Genomic DNA, 18974 nt, shown 5'->3' with positions numbered 1-18974 from the left:
TCACAGTAGTCATACCAAGATATGTGCCACCTTCATAGTAGATATGCCAAAATGTGCCTCCTCACAGTAGTTATGCCAAAATATGTGCCCCCTTAGAGTAGATATCTCAAGATATGTGACCCTTCATAGTAGTTAAGCCAATATGTGCCCCCTTCACAGTAGTTAAGCCAAGATGTGCCCCCTTCACAGTAGTTATGCCAAGATATGTGTCCCCTTCACAGGAACTAAAAAAAACTAAAAGTAAATACTCACCTGGCTTCTCCGATGATCACAGCTCAGCTACCAGCACTCTCTGTGTCGGAGGAGTCTACGGGCTGAGTCCTCTTCCCCTACATAGACCAGCAGCGCAATGTATGACCGCATCATGGTGCTGCTGGGGAGCGCCAGCTGCTGAGAGGAATGGTGAAGTGGGGAGCAGACAGATCCTGCTTCACCAGTACAGTCCGCTAAGAGCAGGACATATCTCAGCCACTGAAATCCGGGACTGGCCTGCTGGATCTGGGACGGTTGGGAGGTATGCAATACATTAGTAAGGCCTGTTTCACATCTGCTTTTAAATGGAACCTGGCACCGGGATTTTGTGTATAGAGCTGTGGACATGGGTTGCTAGATGGCTGCTAGCACATCCACAATACCCAGTCCCCATAGCTCTGTGTGCTTTTATTGTGGAAAAAAACGATTTGATCCATATGCAAATTAACCTTAGATGAGTCCTGGACTCATCTCACGTACAGGACTCATCTAAGGTTAATTTGCATATGGATCAAATCGGTTTTTTCCCACAATAAAAGCACACAGAGATATGGGGACTGGGTATTGCGGATGTGCTAGCGGCAATCTAGCAACCCATGTCCTCAGCTCTATACCCAAAATCCCGGTGACAGGTTCCCTTTAAGCAGATCGTCAGGCTGTCCCTCCTGGGTGCAACAGTACGCTGCCGAAATTCCGTCCAGCCCTATTCACTATATTGGGAAATGGCATAGATCTGGCCGCACCCCGGCAAATATCCCAAGGAGCAGTCGGACAAATACCGCCAGATGCAGACAGAATTCCGGTTGCGTCCGGCAGGCTGTTCCTTAACGCAGATGTGAAACAAGCCTAAGTGTCTTAACTTTCTGTACATGATAAATGTCATTTGTTGAAGTGGGACAATCCCTTCAATTTTGTATTTTTTGACCAATTGTATTTTTATATGTTTAATTGGCATTTTGATTTATTAATACATTTGGCATGAAATAAATGCCTTTCTATCCCTTGTGTGCCCTGACCTGTGCAGGGCCGGCCCCACCCCACGCAGGTGCTATCCTGCCGCCCTGTACACGTCATCGCCCCACTGCCTACCAGTTGTACCGGAAAGGAGGCGGGGAGTGGGGGACTCTCAGGCGTCAGATGACGTCACTGATGCGGAAGCAGGGCAGAGGCCGGAAGTTGGGCACTGAGAGACAGCCGGGCACTGACATCTGCCTACCTGGGGTTAGCGTCCTGTGACTGCCCGCTGTCGTGTGCTCGTCCCGCTGTCGCGGGCATGTCTCTCCTGCAGTCCGCGCTTGATTTCCTGGCCGGGCCCGGCTCTTCGGGAGCCGCTGGCAGAGACCAGCATGATTTTGTGGGGCAGACTGTGGAGCTGGGGGAGATGAAGCTGCGGGTGAAGCGGGTGATCGCTGAGGGTGAGTACGCGGAGGTCTGTATTGGCAGTGCACCTGCCGGGCTCACCTGCAGCTCCGCCCTGTGACATGGCCATTCCTCGCATTCCCTCAGCACCTGCTATGACGTGCTTTGTATTGCTGTGTACTTATGGGGCCCTCAGTCCTGGAGGGCAGATAGGTCCCACGTCAGGAGCCTGTTCTAACTTGCCTTTAATACACTCCCTTTTATCAGCCAGCCCAGAAGATATGTCCCATCGCCAGTCCTGAGGACCCCATAAGATCAGTACCCCCTCTGTGACTGATGGTAATATATGCTGGCGTTATGTCCCATCGCCAGTCCTGAGGACCCCGTAAGATCAGTACCCCCTCTGTGACTGATGGTAATATATGCTGGCGTTATGTCCCATCGCCAGTCCTGAGGACCCCATAAGATCAGTACCCCCTCTGTGACTGATGGTAATATATGCTGGTGTTATGTCACATCGCCAGTCCTGAGGACCCCGTAAGATCAGTACCCCCTCTGTGACTGATGGTAATATATGCTGGCGTTATGTCCCATCGCCAGTCCTGAGGACCCCATAAGATCAGTACCCCCTCTGTGACTGATGGTAATATATGCTGGCGTTATGTCCCATCGCCAGTCCTGAGGACCCCGTAAGATCAGTACCCCCTCTGTGACTGATGGTAATATATGCTGGCATTATGTCCCGTCGCCAGTCCTGAGGACCCCGTAAGATCACTACCCCCTCTGTGACTGATGGTAATATATGCTGGCGTTATGTCCCGTCGCCAGTCCTGAGGACCCCATAAGATCAGTACCCCCTCTGTGACTGATGGTAATATATGCTGGCGTTATGTCCCGTCGCCAGCCCTGAGGACCCCATAAGATCAGTACCCCCTCTGTGACTGATGGTAATATATGCTGGCGTTATGTCCCATCGCCAGTCCTGAGGACCCCGTAAGATCAGTACCCCCTCTGTGACTGATGGTAATATATGCTGGCGTTATGTCCCATCGCCAGTCCTGAGGACCCCGTAAGATCAGTACCCCCTCTGTGACTGATGGTAATATATGCTGGCGTTATGTCCCATCGCCAGTCCTGAGGACCCCATAAGATCACTACCCCCTCTGTGACTGATGGTAATATATGCTGGCGTTATGTCCCATCGCCAGTCCTGAGGACCCCGTAAGATCAGTACCCCCCTCTGTGACTGATGGTAATATATGCTGGTGTTATGTCCCATCGCCAGTCCTGAGGACCCCGTAAGATCAGTACCCCCTCTGTGACTGATGGTAATATATGCTGGCGTTATGTCCCATCGCCAGTCCTGAGGACCCCGTAAGATCACTACCCCCTCTGTGACTGATGGTAATATATGCTGGCGTTATGTCCCATCGCCAGTCCTGAGGACCCCGTAAGATTACTACCCCCTCTGTGACTGATGGTAATATATGCTGGCGTTATGTCCCGTCGCCAGTCCTGAGGACCCCGTAAGATCAGTACCCCCTCTGTGACTGATGGTAATATATGCTGGCGTTATGTCCCATCGCCAGTCCTGAGGACCCCGTAAGATCCGTACCCCCTCTGTGACTGATGGTAATATATGCTGGGGTTATGTCCCATCGCCAGTCCTGAGGACCCCATAAGATCAGTACCCCCCTCTGTGACTGATGGTAATATATGCTTAGTTCATCACATCCCATGCACATAATGAGCCTTCTGAAATGTCTTGGTTCCATCGCAGGATTAGGCCTGTTGGAGGACAATGGGGCTGATCCTTGTGCCGATCCGCAGCATTGCCAAGGGTTAGTCCATGCTGGTGATCTTTCTGCTGTGTGAACATAGCCTTATGGAGCTTGAGGTTATGATTTCCATAATTTTTTTTGTTACCTCATAACCAAGTTGTTTTAGTCTCTTTTCAAAATGTTATTTTTACCACTCCGTCATTTCTGATATATGTGATAGCAAGAATAGCGTAATCCTGAGGAACCCTAATACGGGTCAGGGGGGTCCGCCAGGAATCGCCAGTGTCTGTCAGGTAACTGGTCCGGCATAGCTGTCATAGTTCTGCCATAACCTGACTTCTTGGCGCTTGTGTGAACAGAGCCTAAAACTGAATAACATGTGCACATTGTAGAGTACTTTCTAAGCCATTTGTAGGGAGTGGAGGGTCCCCCGTCCTGGACACCTATTAGTCACAGCAGAGCGCCACTGTGGATCTCTCTGGGGACCCAGTCCGCCTGGCAAAATGTGATTCGAGCACCACTTGTAAAGTCATCCTACCTCATGCACACCACTGCGGTCCACAAAATACAGTAGTGGTCCGTGGGCAGTCTGCATTTTTTTTTTTTTTTTGCAGATCCATTGACTTCAATGGCTTGGTGGTCCGTATTTTTCGGGCAAGGATAGGGCGGAATAGTATAGGAAAGAAATAACTGTGGCTTGGGATATGGGCAAATATGGCAGAACTTCCAAAAGTGATTTGGCTGCAAATTTCTTGCTGCGCATTGAAAAGGGTAAAATCCACAGGATAAACTGACGTGCTAGAGATCTGAAATCGGCGCTGCTGTGGACGAGATTTGTGTGTCCTTTTCATGTCCGAGGGCCACATTGTCAGATGCGCTAAAAATGAAAGGGCTGCCACCATCTTAGACGTTAATGACATAACAGAAGCACATTCCATGAATGTCTGATAGATGGTGGTTCCACCTATTGGGAGAATAGGGTCCCCATCACCCGCACTGGCATGGGATTCTCCCCACTGAAGTCTACATGAGTTGCTGAAATAACCCGGTGTTTGTATACTCCCATAATCTGCAGGGCACAGAGAAGACCTCCATTCTGATAGTATGTCCGTCTCAGAGGTGGCCACCACATAGCGTTACCCGTCCCTGCTTCCACTCTTCTCTCTCACATGGAAAACACGTGAGCAGCTACCAGACAAAGTAGCATGCCTGTAGGGGCCCCGCACAGAACGGCCCCAGGTCAAAGGTTGTGCACCCCTGGGGTAACTCTTATCCACTGTGCTGCCAGTGTAAAATGCTGCAGTCTTTCAATCAGCAGCATCTATGCCACGAGTGGAATTTTCTCAGCAGATTTACTGGGTTGGAAATTGACATGTTTGGAATTTAAATGGAATCTGTCCCCAGCGACCTCCCTATAAACTGTTTGCATAGACACATAGCTGTGGTTCACCTGATTAAAATGAAGTTTTTCTTTTGTTGATCTGAGGTTCTGTTCACAAATTATGATATTTTTATGAACATGCAAACTAGGCCTTTGGTGCAATGAGGACATCACCAATGCTCTTGTTGCACCCAAGCTCCCCTCATTTCTGTGACCAGCGACTCCCTCACTGCCTTGACCTGTCAATCAAAGCAGCCAGAGAGGGGCTACCCAAAGAAAGGGGCGGAGCTTAGGTACAACCAGAGCACAGGTGACGCCCTCATTGCACCAAAGGCCTATAATAAAGTATAACTCAGGAGTCTTGGATCAACAAAAGAAAAAAGTGTTTCAGTCAGGTGACCCACAGCTATGTGTCTATGCAAACCGTTTGATAGGGAGGTTACTGCCGACAGGTTTGCTCTCAAATCCATGTGCAGGTCAAATTCTGCTGCAGATTTCTTATGTAGCGTGTGGATGACATTTCTTTGGGCTAATTTCACATCATCGATGTTTCTGTCCGGATGTGATCTGTTTTTAGGGTATGGTCGCAGCCAGGGTCACAGTGTAGCGGTGATCCCATAGAAATGTATCCAACTTTGCTGAATTTGCGTTTTTTGCGATTCACGGCCCGCAGTTGTGGCACACCGGCAACTCGTGCTGATTTCTATGGGATCACCGCTACACTGTGATGTGCCGCGACCAATGTAGCTGTACCCTTACAATGGATAGCATCCGGATTGAATATGACCCATTCATTACAATGCACATGCTCATCCACTGAATATCTGTTCAGGAAAAACTTCAGCATGTTCTATCTTCATCGTTTATTTTTTTACGTGCATTTAAGTGTGATGAGACACAGATGCAATCTGGGCAGAAAAAGCTGAAACTTGGCACAATTGCAGAAAGAAAGTCTCTGACACGTTCCATATCGCTTATGTAAAAGAGGCTTTAAATTGCATCCGCTTGGCTGGTTGTGTAAAATGCTGTGGATTTGCTGCAGATGTGCAGCAAGTGCATCTGTCCCATGTATACATACAGGTACAGCCACGTGTGGCCTAAACTGCATCTGCAAAATCCACAGCCTTTCACAGTGACAGCAAAGTGGATGAGATGTAAAGGCTATGCACACCTCCTGAGCCATTTTTTATTGATTTACATATATTTGAGGCTAACAAACATTTTTTTTATCGTTTTTAATTTTTGTACCGTTTGGCTTCTACAGCTGATGTGTCTCACACTATATAGCAGCTGCAGGGAGCTTCTCTCCACTACCCCTCTGACCTCTTCTGAACACTCTACTAAGCTGATTTGTGCCCAAATTAAAATTCAGCCTTGATTTGGCCATACATCATCCTAGCGTACAGTTTAGCAGAGGTCAGAAGGAGGCTAGAGAATGAGCCATCGAATGCCAGATAGATTTCTCAGTGAAGCTTTCTGCAGTTACTACATAGTGTGAAGTAAAGTAGCTGCAGAAGCCAAACAGTGCAATTTAAAAAAAAATAAAAACCTGTCGTGTAAGAAATCAGCAGCATGTTAATTTATGCTACGAATTTCCACCATGGATTTCGCCCATAGCATGTATATAGTGAAATACGCAGCTGACACATCCTTGACAAAGGGGTTTAGCCCACGCAGAGGTTAGCTTCTTTTTACAGATGTTGTTGCAGATTTTCAACAGCTTTTTCTGTGAAATTGCAGCAACATCCGCATGATCAGCCCTATTAAACCAGGCAAATTGCCTGAGAAATAGCAATAGCCAGGCTCATGCTGACAAAAATTATACCTTGATTATGTATTTTTGGTTTCCCAATCCTGAGAAAAGGAAATATTTTCTCTTTCGCCTATGACAGCACCTCTGAAGAGACCGCCTCCTCCTCCGGACAGGAAACAGAAACCAGAATCACCTTTTAAAAGAGGGATCCTCCCCTCTACCTCCAGTTCTGTTTCCTGTCCTAATAGACAGGAGAAATCGGAACCGCCGTATGCAGTTGTTCTAGAGCTGCGGGGGCCCCGGCAATTGATGCGGTGAGGAGGGTTACCCTGGGCAGCGTAAGTCTCCATGGTGAGCCGCTGCTAAAGTCTGGGCTCCATTCTTTGTCCCTCACCTTCTGCTCCCCTTCCGGGTGCCTGGAGAGTTTTGACCTCTCTGGGATTCCTGCGAACCTCTGCGGCCGTGTTCGCATGTTCGGCCGCCATCTACTATCAGGTTCAAGCGGTGGGAGGAAGCCATTGCTGCAGACCGGAAGGGGAGGAAGTCGGCAGCGCGTGCCGAGGAGATAAAGCCCAGCCAGCTCACTGCCATGCCAACTGAAGAGCTGGCAGTTTCCCATTCTGGCTGATTGTGCTGTGTGAATTAATGGAGCAGGTTCAGCGCGCTGAGACCACTGCGACCACCAATGATACATCAGTACCAGGTTGGGGTAAGAGGGGTCAATCCCGACAGATTTTATTTTTAGTATTGCTCATGGGGTCATGTTTGTTTGTGCCTAGGTGTCTAAGGAGTCTTCCAGGAAGACCTCCCCAGCTAAAGAAAGGTGGTGTGCTGTCTGTAAAAAGAAGCTAACCTCTGCGTGGGCTAAACCCCTTTGTCAAGGATGTGTCAGCAAGTTAATGGAGTAGGAAGCTCCATATTTGATGAGCAGCATTAAACAGATGATCCAGGATGAGGTCAGAGAGTTGGTTAGCGGATTGATTAAATGCCGCCCGGTACTTCTGCTGCTGCATCTAAAGATTCCCCCTCCAGTGACAGCGATATCCTTTGTGGTTTGGAGGAAGAGTGTTTGTCATCTGACGGTTCTTCTGAGGAAGAGGCCGCAGGGAAACCGTTGTTTCATGCTGAGAACACTAACTCCCTAGTCAAGGAAGTTAGAGCTACTATGGGGTTGGTTGATCAAAGACCTTAGCAATCAGTGCAAGACTCTGTTTGAGGGCCTAGGTCCTAGGAAGTGTTTGATATACATAAGAACATTAAGGGCGGTAATCCCCAGAGAATGGAAAAGACCTCATAGGAAGTTTTTCGTTCCTTACTCTGTTAAACGGAAATATTTTTTGATGCAGAAGTCTTTGACCCCAGGGATAGGGCCCCAAAAATAGATGCTCCTGTGGCTAAGATGTCCAGAAAAAATGCACTCCCCTTTGAAGTTATGGGTTCCCTTAAGGACCTAATGGACAGAAAGGCTAAGGTTTATTTAAAGAAAAATTTGGAGGCCTCTGCAGCAGGTTTGAACCCGCTATTGCTGCTACGTCTGTTGCTAGGTCCTTAAAGGTGTGGATGAGGGAGTTAGAGGCCCACATTAAAGGAGGTACCCCTAGGGAACAGTTGCTTACCTCCTTATCCATTATAAACAATGTCTTAGATTTCTTGGCTGATGCCTCTGCGGACTCCTTAAGGATCTCTGCAAGGGCTTCGGCTTATCTAACTCTGCCTGTAGGGCTATTTGGTTAAAGGGCTGGAATGGGAACGCTTCCTCCAAGGCAAAGCTTTGCGCTATCCCGTGTCAGGGTGAGTTTTTGTTTGGTCCCCTCCTTGACGACCTTCTAGAAAAGGCCTCCAACAAGAAAAAAAACTTTCCCTCCACTAGTCAACCCCCCAAGAGGTCTTTCCGTCCTAGATTAAAGGGAAAGGAGAGAGCAAAGCAGTTGTCCCAAAAAAAATAAATAAGGGGTTTCTTTTTTCCGGACCAGATGCCTCAAAGAAACAGTCCCAATGACTCCAGGCCCCATGTCGGAGGTCGCCTGTCTCTTTTCACCATCGGTGGAAGGAGATCTCTGACAGCAGATGGCTAAACTCTGTAATAAGGAAAGGCCTCAGGTTAAGCTTTCAAAGCTTTCCAGAGGGGAGATTTGTGGTCACGGATTATCGGTCAGATCCCACAAAGCAGTCGGCTATCATTGCAGAAGTCTTTTCCCTAATAGAGAAGAGAGTGTTGATAAAGGTCCTAGAGCAGGAGGTGACAAAAGGGTTTTACTTTCCCCTGTTTCTTGTCAAGAAACCAAATGGCTTGTTTCGGACCATAATAAACATAAAATGCTTAAACCAGTATCTGGTGTACGAGAGGTTTCATATGGAGTCCATCAGGTCAGCAGTAAGCAATCTTTCCCCGGACTGCTTTATGGCCACAGTGGACTTGAGGGATGCATATTACCATGTCCCTATCCATCCCAGCCATCAGATGTTTCTGAGTGTAGCAGTCCAATTAGGGAACGAAGTTCTACATCTTCAGTTTCAGGCCTTACCCTTTGGACTTTCGCAGGCTCCGAGGGTGTTCGCGAAGATTGTTTCAGAAATGATGGCCCACGTGAGGTAGAAAGAATTAGTCATTATACCTTACCTGGACAACTTTCTTCTTGTGTCTGTCAGATCAGGCTCTTCAGAGACAGATTGCCTGGTTGAGGGAAGTTCTAGAGAAGCTAGGTTGGGAGATAAATCTAGAAAAGTCCAGTTTATGTCCAAGCCAGAGGTACAGCTTCCTAGGGATGATTTTAGACTCCAGATCCCAGTGGTGTCTATTACCCCTATAGAAGGCCTTACTAATCAAGTTCAGGGTCCAACGGATTCACTCGCGCCCGTCTGTCACCTTAAGAGAAGCCATGTCTGTGTTGGGTCTCATGACGGCTGCGATTCCCGGGATAGAATGGGCCCAATATCATTCAAGAATTCTCCAGCTTTAGATTCTACAGGAATGGGACAGATGTATTCTCTCTCTGGACTCGGAAATCTCTCTATCACCTCAGACTCTGAGCTCCTTGAGGTGGTGGATGGATTTAGAGAATCTACAAAGAGGAGTACGTGGATCAGATTTTAAATATTTTAATAGTTTGGACTTTTCGGACGTGGCGATATGTAATATGTTTGTTTATTGTTTATATATTTTATATGTAAAATTGGGAAAGGGGATAATTTCTACTTAATATTTTGGGGTGTTTTTTTTTCAATTTATTTTTTTTACTTTTTATTTAATAACTATTTTCCCCCCTTAGGGGCTAGAACCTGGGATCTTTTAATCCCTTGTCCTATTCACCCTAATATTATTCACACTCTCCCTGCTGCCCTGTGCATAGTGCACACAGCAGCAGGGAGCTGACTATGGCAGCCAGGGCTTCAGTAGCGTCCTGGCTGCCATGGTAACCGACCGGGGCCCCAGGATTACACTGCTGGGGCTCCGATCAGAAGCTGCCACTGCACCACCAATGAGAGGAGGTGAGGGGACTCTGTGGCCACTGCCACCAATGATTTTAATACTGGGGGGTGGGGGGGCGCACTGCGCCACCAATGACTTAATACTGGGGGGAAGTGGGAGGGCGCACTGCGCCACCAATATTTTTAATACTGGGGAGGGGGCGCACTGCGCCACCAATGATAATTAACTTTTAATACAAATACAGTCGGCGGCAGAAACATTGCCGGCACCCGACCTCTGACAGGGAGCTGCGATCAGTGGCAGTTAAACCCTTAGGTGCGGCACCTGAGGGGTTAATTGCTGCGGACGCAGCGCCCTGTCAGAGGTCGGGTGCCGGCAATGTGTTTCTGCCGCCGGCTGTATTTGTAACGTATCAAAAGTTAGTTATCATTGGTGGCAGTGGCACAGGGGGGAGGGAGAGACTGCTTCCTTCTTCCCTGTGCTGCTGAATGAACATGGCCTCGCTGAGAGCAACGCGATCCATGTTCTCTGATACTGGGCTGTGCAGTAGCACAGCCTAGTATCGATAAAAGGCAAATCCCGGTATCGTATCGATAGCGGGCTAAAAGTATCAATTAGGTATCGAAAATTCGATACCCGAAACAACCCTAATTATAGCTACTATAAATGGAAAAATAGAAGCTCTTTGTGCACATTTTTGATCAAACGTGTGTCGGGGCCCATATACCAGGCGTCAAGGTGGCTTCCGAGGGAGATAAAAAAAAAAAAAGGTCTTTCTGAAGAGGTGGCTAACACTCTGTTGGCCAGTCGAAAGAGGGTTACTTCTGAGATCTATCTGAGCGTTTGGAAGGCCTTTTTCAGATTCGCCAATAGACCTGTGGATGTGTTAGAGGTTCCTGACATTGCACTCGTGCTAGAATTCTTACAGGAAGGTTGGAAGAAAAGACTCAAGCTTAGTACTTTAAAGGTCCAGATATCTGCTTTAGGTGCCTTATTTAAGTTTAGACTAACAGAACATCCCTGGGTCAAGAGGATTGTTACAGCTGTGTCCAAGTTATCCCCGGTCTCAAAAGTTAAAACCCCTCCTTGGGATTTAAACTTGGTCCTCTCTGCTCTCTCTTCTGTCCCCTTTGAGCCGATTGATAATATGTCCCCAAAGATGCTCTCCCTAAAGCTTGCTTTCCTACTTGCCATTACCTTGGCTAGAAGTATTAGTGAGATTACTGCGCTCTCTGCTGATTCCCCCCCCCCCCCCCTCCTATTTGGTTATCTTGGAGGATCGGGTAGTGATTTCTCCTGATCCTTCTTTTTTTACCAAAAGTCTCTTCTCATTTTCACCGTTCTCAGGAGATAGCGTTACCTTGTTTTTGTGCTTCCGCTCAGAATGAAAAAGAATCAGAGTTCCATTGCCTGTTAGGAGGTGTATTTTACAATATCTGAAGGTCACTCAGCCTTGGAGGGCCTCCTCTCGTCTGCTGCTTTTATTTCAGGGAGCTAGCAAGGGTTCTGCTGCCTCTTCTCAGAATATTGCTAGGTGGATCAGGCAGGCCATTTCCACACTTTTGATGAAAGCATATTGATTTTAAGGCTGAAATTTTATGTCCTTTTGTAAGTAGAATAAAACCTTGCGGAATTACCTGGTGGAACTTCACTATTTGTGTTATAACTTCCCTCTAGGGTGCAGGTGTACGTGAGTGCACCAGCCTCTGGTAACCGATTGTTTGGCTACAAGGTGAAACAACTGCGCATTTGGAATAAGAATCTGGGATTGGAACCCTACACTCATAGGCAGCACTATCAACATTTATTGGAACTTTGAGCGTGAAGCACCTCATCTAGCCCTCTCTTCTTGTGCCTCCCGGTCTTGGCGCTTGTGCAGTGGACCCACTGCTGCGGTGCATGCACAAGAAGATGGGTCTCTGCACTTGCTCAGTTGCTAAGCCTTTTTAGAAACAGTCCACTTTTCCTGCTATGTTCTTATGGGGAAGAAGCCTGGTCGCGGAGGGTATCTGAACTTTTTTGTCTCCAGAGGCAGTGCCCTATTGTCTTTGGACCCTGCGATTTTTCCATTTTTTTTATTTTTCTGTTCACACAGCCCTATGAGGGCTTCTTTTTTGCAGGACAAGTTGTACTTTCTAATGGCACTGTTTACTTTTGCAAACAATTTAGTGGGAAGCTGGAATATTTTTTCAAATGGGATGGAATTGGAAAAAAACATGATTCTGCCAGTCTTGTAGGTTTCATTTTTAGAGTGTTCCCTAGGCAGTAAAACTGACCTATTACCCTCATTCCTGGGTCAGTACAACTACAGCTATACCAATTTATATAGCTTTTCTTGTTTTAATACTTAAAAAGTACTTCTGAAAAAATGTATTTTTTTTTTTTTTGCATCTCCATATTCTAACCCCCATAAGTTTTTTTATATAGACTGCTCAAAAAAATAAAGCGAACACAAAAATAACACATCATAGATCTGAATTAATTAAATATTCTTCTGAAATACTTTGTTCTTTACATAGTTGAATGTGCTGACAACAAAATCACACAAAAATAAAAAAATGGGAATCAAATTTTTCAACCCATGGAGGTCTGGATTTGGAGTCACACTCAAAATTAAAGTGGAAAAACACACTACAGGCTTTGATGTAATGTCCTTTAAAACAAGTCAAAATGAGGCTCAGTAGTGTGTGTGGCCTCCACGTGCCTGTATGACCTCCCTACAACGCCTGTGCATGCTCCTGATGAGGTGGCGGACGGTCTCCTGAGGGATCTCCTCCCAGACCTGGACTAAAGCATCTGCCAACTCCTGGACAGTCTGTGGTGCAACGTGACATTGGTGGATAGAGCGAGACATGATGTCCCAGATGTGCTCAATTGGATTCAGGTCTGGGGAACGGGCGGGCCAGTCCATAGCATCAATGCCTTCGTCTTGCAGGAACTGCTGACACACTCCAGCCACATGAGGTCTAGCATTGTCTTGCATTAGGAGGAACCCAGGGCCAACCGCACCAGCATATGGTCTCACAAGGGGTCTGAGGATCTCATCTCGGTACCTAATGGCAGTCAGGCTACCTCTGGCGAGCACATGGAGGGCTGTGCGGCCCTCCAAAGAAATGCCACCCCACACCACTACTGACCCAATGCCAAACCGGTCATGCTGGAGGATGTTGCAGGCAGCAGAACGTTCTCCACGGCGTCTCAAGACTCTGTCACGTCTGTCACATGTGCTCAGTGTGAACCTGCTTTCATCTGTGAAGAGCACAGGGCACCAGTGGCAAATTTGCCAATCTTGGTGTTCTCTGGCAAATGCCAAACGTCCTGCACAGTGTTGGGCTGTAAGCACAACCCCCACCTGTGGACGTCGGGCCCTCATATCACCCTCATGGAGTCTGTTTCTGACCGTTTGAGCAGACACATGCACATTTGTGGCCTGCTGGAGGTCATTTTGCAGGGCTCTGGCAGTGCTCCTCCTGTTCCTCCTTGCACAAAGGCGGATGTAGCGGTCCTGCTGCTGGGTTGTTGCCCTCCTACGGCCTCCTCCACTTCTCCTGATGTACTGGCCTGTCTCCTGGTAGCGCCTCCATGCTCTGGACACTACGCTGACAGACACAGCAAACCTTCTTGCCACAGCTCGCATTGATGTGCCATCCTGGAAAAGCTGCACTACCTGAGCCACTTGTGTGGGTTGTAGACTCCGTCTCATGCTACCACTAGAGTGAAAGCACCGCCAGCATTCAAAAGTGACCAAAACATCAGCCAGGAAGTATAGGAACTGAGAAATGGTCTGTGGTCACCACCTGCAGAACCACTCCTTTATTGGGGGTGTCTTGCTAATTGCCTATAATTTCCACCTGTTGTCTATCCCATTTGCACAACAGCATGTGAAATTGATTGTCACTCAGTGTTGCTTCCTAAGTGGACAGTTTGATTTCACAGAAGTGTGATTGACTTGGAGTTACATTGTGTTGTTTAAGTGTTTCCTTTATTTTTTTGAGCAGTGTAGTTATGTCTGCAGCCTGAGGTGGCCATAGCAACTGAACGGCTCCCTTGATCTTGGCTGTGGTTTCCTGCTGAGATGCCATGGTCGCAGTTGACCATGTCATCTGAGGGGTTAAATGTCCGTAATTTGACATTATCGCTGTTCACTGACATTACCTTCAGGTGTCTGCTGTGTAAAACAGCAGAAACCCTGCAGCAATGGCGCCAGCTTATGGTCACTTGAGGGCTATGTAATCAGAGTCCCTCCTCATATCTCTGTACTACAATGTTTAAAGGTCTCTTGTAAATAGTACAAGTGTTGGTGCTTTAATGCTGCTTGTATAATTCCAGAACCCCCTAATCTCTTTAAACATTACGCATACCACAAAGTAACTGTAAATGTTAAAATAAGTTGAAAATAAGGGTATGTGAACCCGGACAACCCCTTTTAAAGGGGTTTTCCGAGACTTTAATACTGATGACCTATCTTCTGGCGGGATCTCCGCCAATCAGCTGTTTGAGAAGGCAGCGGTGCTCTCTCTGCTTTTCCTAGGCCAGTGACGTCGGGTTCATCGATCACGTGGCCTAGGCGCAGCGCAGCTCAGCTCCATTCAAGTGAATGGGGCTGAGCTAGATACCAAGCACAGTCGCTGTACAATGTATGGCGCTGTGCTTGGTGAGTACGGAGAAGGCCATGGCGCTCACAGGATCACCGCTGCCTTCTTAAAACAGCTGATGTGTGGGTTTCCCTGGTGTTGGACACCCACCGATCAGATACTGATGACCTATCCAGAGGATAACCCATTTAACATAAAAGAAATATTGCTAAAAATTGATGACAGTCATGTAAATTAAAAAAAGTTTGGGTCTTGGAAGGTGGGGAGGAAAAAACAAAAGTAAAAAAAAAAAAAAATACGGTGTCCTGAAAGAGGTAAAGGGGTTCTACAGTACTAAAAAATGGTGTCAGTTACGCTGGAGTCACCGAAGCGTGCATACAGTTTGTTGATTTTTTATTTTTATTTTTTTTATTTGTTATTGAAGGTGGATTTGCGTTTGTCTATGAAGCTCAGGATCTAGGCTCTGGGAAAGACTATGCACTGAAGGTAATGAGTGTGTTGACTGCATACTGTTGTACTTGATGCCACTGTTGAAGTATTGCTCTTTTTGGAAACTACTATAAGGACTCATTCAGACGGCCGTACGTACTGTATGCTGTCCGTAAAAATAGGGATCTTTTTTTTGCGTTAAGATGCTGTCCCATTCACTTCTGTGGGGCCCTTTTCTTCCATTGCAGGGCTCAGCAAAAAAATGAAACCTGTCCTATACTTTTCAGTGAAAATCAGGACATGGCCCTATTGAAGTCTATGGATCAGCAAAAAAACGGAATGCAATCTGTTTTTTTGCTGAACTGTCCGCAAAAAATAACGGATCCGCATTTTTGCGGACAGCATACAGCCTTCTGAATGAGCCCTAAGGGTACGGCCACATGATCAGGTTCCTGCATGCAGTTTTAGAAGCCAAAACCAGGAGTGGATCATAAAAGGAGAGCAAGTGTAAAGGACACATACAACTTCTCCTCTATTTTTGAATTCACTCCTGGTTTTGGCTTCCAAAACTACACCAGGAAATATGATCGTGTTGGTACCACCGTTAAGTGGCATTCACATGACTGTATCTGGTTTGTGGTCCGTAAAATGCGAATCCGCAAAACACAGATGCCGGCCACATGCATTTCACATTTTGCAGGTCAGCACGTCCTGCCTTTGGGTAGAAATGCCTATTCTTACAATATCTGCACAATGGAGAATAAAAGAACATGTAATATTTTTTGGCGGGGCTGCAGAACGGACATACGCTGTCCGCATCTTTGACCCCATTGAAATTAATGGCTCCGCATCTGATCCGCAAAAAAATGCAGATCGGATGCAGACCAAAAATATGGTCGTGTGAATGCTCCCTTAGTCTTTTCAGTTCAGTTTACCATGAACTTTGGGACACATTTATTGTGCTTCTGCTTCCAGGAAGGTTGTAAGTAGGGATGTACTAGAGCAGTGATGGCGAACCTATGGCACCAGTGCCAGAGGCGGCACTCAGTCATCTATGTGGGCACCCACTTCCTGTAAAAAGTCTATGGTGTACCAATATGCCTTAGACTCTTCCTGCCATTCATCAGCGCAGGGCGCAGTATGAGCAGCACAGGCAGCACATAGAATGTAGGCAGGTTATTATAGCTAATTGATAAAGTACATGGAAGATATACTAGATTGGACTGCAGTATTCAGGGTAAATTGCCGTGTTGGCACTTTACAATAAATAAGTGGGTTTTGGGTTGCAGTTTAGGCACTCGGTCTGGAAAAGGTTCGCCGTCACTAGAGAATCTCTTCATAATGGTAGTGCCTTGCTTGTTAGCAATGGGTTTGTTAAAGAAAAATCCTGAATTGCAGCCCATAGTTAAACCTGAACCCTGCCAATCCAGATTAGTCTTAACTTTATCACAGCTGCCACTTGAGTTCTAGAAAACGGATGCGATACAGTGGCATCCATCACCATAGAGTTCCATTGTGAAAAAAAGTATACGTTAACATATAATGTACAGATTGCCAGATTCTGCAGGATGGAAAAGTATACTTTACTGCACTTTTGCATCCTTCTTTTTTTTCCCCCCCAAACGTATACCGTACGTTGAACATAGGGTAAAAACGTGATGTGAACCCAGAAAGGTTAGAGCTGCTGGTGAGTGGTGTCAAGAAGCAGGTAGAGCTCTACAACCGCAGGTAGTACTGGTGATGGTCTCCAGTATATCCAGGATTGTACAGACCTCAGAAATCATATATTCTAAATATTCTACCAATCTTTAATCATGTGCAAGCCTGATTTATCTTTAGCTGAGAGTCATGTTTCTTGTTCATTTTCAGAGATTGCTGTCCAACGAAGAAGAAAAGAATAAAGCAATTATTCAGGAGATATGCTTCATGGTATCCTTTTAAACTTGTGAACCAAAGTAAGACCACAGCACTCATCCACTAATGGCTTTTGTGGGTGCACGTCCCAAGTTGATTCCTTCCACCACAGAAATCTATATATATATATATCGTTCCTATTGCGTTTGGGCCCGCACGCCAAAGGAGTGATATTTAAGAGTTGAGTTTTTATTCATTAAAATTTCAACACCAATGGTACATTTCTTACATTTATTGCAACGTTTCGGGCCCAATTTTGGTGCCCTTCTTCAGGCTGTGTCTGAGGGAGTTCAAATCCACGGCGTGCATGATATCCTTTTAATACCTGGCACCTCTAATGCTTTTTGAGTTGTATTGCTAGGTTTGGGGGATTTTTGCAGGGCATCAAATGACCATTGCACAGTCCCTGAGAAAATAACTTCTTATTTAAGGGGTTCACCATAGGCATAGATAGCAGCGGACCGGACCCCCACAGATCTGATATTGATGACCTATCCTAAGGATAGATGATCAATAGTAAAAGCCCGGACAACCCCTTTAATATGTAAATAAGTTGTCGGTGCACCGAGTGGCATGTCCGAACAGTTTGGTGCATTAAATGGTGGCATTTTAAAATACAACTCGCTTTGCAAAAAAAGGCCTGATACAGCCCTGTTGAAAGTAAGATAAAAAAAAAATTGGGGCTTTTGGAAAGCAAGGATGAAAAAAGGTACTAACAATATAGCAAAAAGGGAGCTCACTGGACTGTAACAGTCCAGCCGGATACCAGGGGACAATGTCTCTGGGTACACAAACAAGCACGATTACAGTGAACCTATACAATGGCTATGGCTCTCAAGTATACAGCACCAAAAAGATCTAAATCTTTTATTGCTGCCAAAATGCAATAAGGGAGGATATATTCATATTGTAAAAATACAATAAAAACTGTCCAAAATAATAGCACAATAAAATCTGTCTAAGGGGCTGTTGCGGTCATTAAATGCCTGTGTTCACACGGAGTTCAACCATCCAAGGTTTACTGCATAGGGATCATGTGCAGCCTTATGGACCATTTGCAAAGCTCTTGCTAGGAATATTCGATCCTAATCGCAGATGTCTGTATACAGCAGCAGGTCACTCTGACAATCAGAATCAGTAGGAATAAAGTACATACAATACACAGCGCCAAACCGTTTCTCACCACACCGAGGCTTCTGCTGATATCAGTGTTTGAGCTTGTCGTGGGCTGATTCCCGTTCTCTACACTTGGCGGAGTTCGAGGTAATTACAGTGCCGTGCATACTTGCTGCTTATTGTCTTGGCATCTCTGCACTACTTTGAGGGCTGTTCTACAGTATTGGTCGCAGTCGTGTTTTAAAAAGTCGCAAGCACTTTTTTTTTCACCAGAGGACTGGAGAAGAGAGATAATGAGTCTCCCTCAATGTGGGTCAAAATTGTAAAAATGGCCTTACGGACTTGTAGTCATTAACTTTTTTTAGTTTTATTTTTTTATTCTTCAGAAAGTCAAATGTTTAGCATATTTTGCATATTTTTTGTAACTGATCATTATCCTTAACCCTTTCACTCCTGGAGGCTTTAAAAAAATAAAATTATATATATATATATATATATATATATATATATATACTCACCTAAAGAATTATTAGGAACACATGTTTTATTTCTCGTTAATGCAATTATCTAGTCAACCAATCACAAGGTAGTTGCTTCAATGCATTTAGGGGGGTGCTCCTGGTCAAGACAATCTCCTGAACTCCAAACTGAATGTCAGAATGGGAAAGAAAGGTGATTTAAGCAATTTTGAGCGTGACATGGTTGTTGGTGCCAGACGGCCCGGTCTGAGTATTTCACAATCTGCTCAGTTACTGGGATTTTTCACGCACAACCATTTCTAGGGTTTACAAAGAATGGTGTGAAAAGGGAAAAACATCCAGTATGCGGCAGTCCTGTGGGCAAAAATGCCTTGTGGATGCTAGAGGTCAGAGGAGAATGGGCCGACTGATTCAAGCTGCTAGAAGACCAACGTTGACTGAAATAACCACTCGTTACAACCGAGGTATGCAGCAAAGCATTTGTG

At 46.1% G+C, this 18974-nt stretch overlaps 1 protein-coding gene across 1 annotated transcript in view; it reads left to right on the top strand.

Annotated features, from left to right (window-relative positions):
- The first annotated feature begins 1396 nt into the window (after positions 1-1396).
- Positions 1397-18974, top strand: part of GAK (cyclin G associated kinase) — a 107432-nt gene continuing 89854 nt past the window's right edge. Inside the window, exons 1-3 of the mRNA XM_040417606.1 lie at positions 1397-1667; positions 14976-15037; positions 16850-16909. Of these exons, the coding sequence (XP_040273540.1) occupies positions 1526-1667; positions 14976-15037; positions 16850-16909 (264 nt within the window). The 5' untranslated portion in view covers positions 1397-1525. The remainder of the gene's footprint in view (positions 1668-14975; positions 15038-16849; positions 16910-18974) is intronic.

The sequence above is a fragment of the Bufo bufo genome, chromosome 2, assembly GCF_905171765.1.
Source record: "Bufo bufo chromosome 2, aBufBuf1.1, whole genome shotgun sequence".
In the NCBI taxonomy this organism is placed as follows: domain Eukaryota; kingdom Metazoa; phylum Chordata; class Amphibia; order Anura; family Bufonidae; genus Bufo; species Bufo bufo.
Note: the sequence above shows the minus strand (reverse complement) of the source record. Positions and strands in the feature narration are given on the sequence as shown.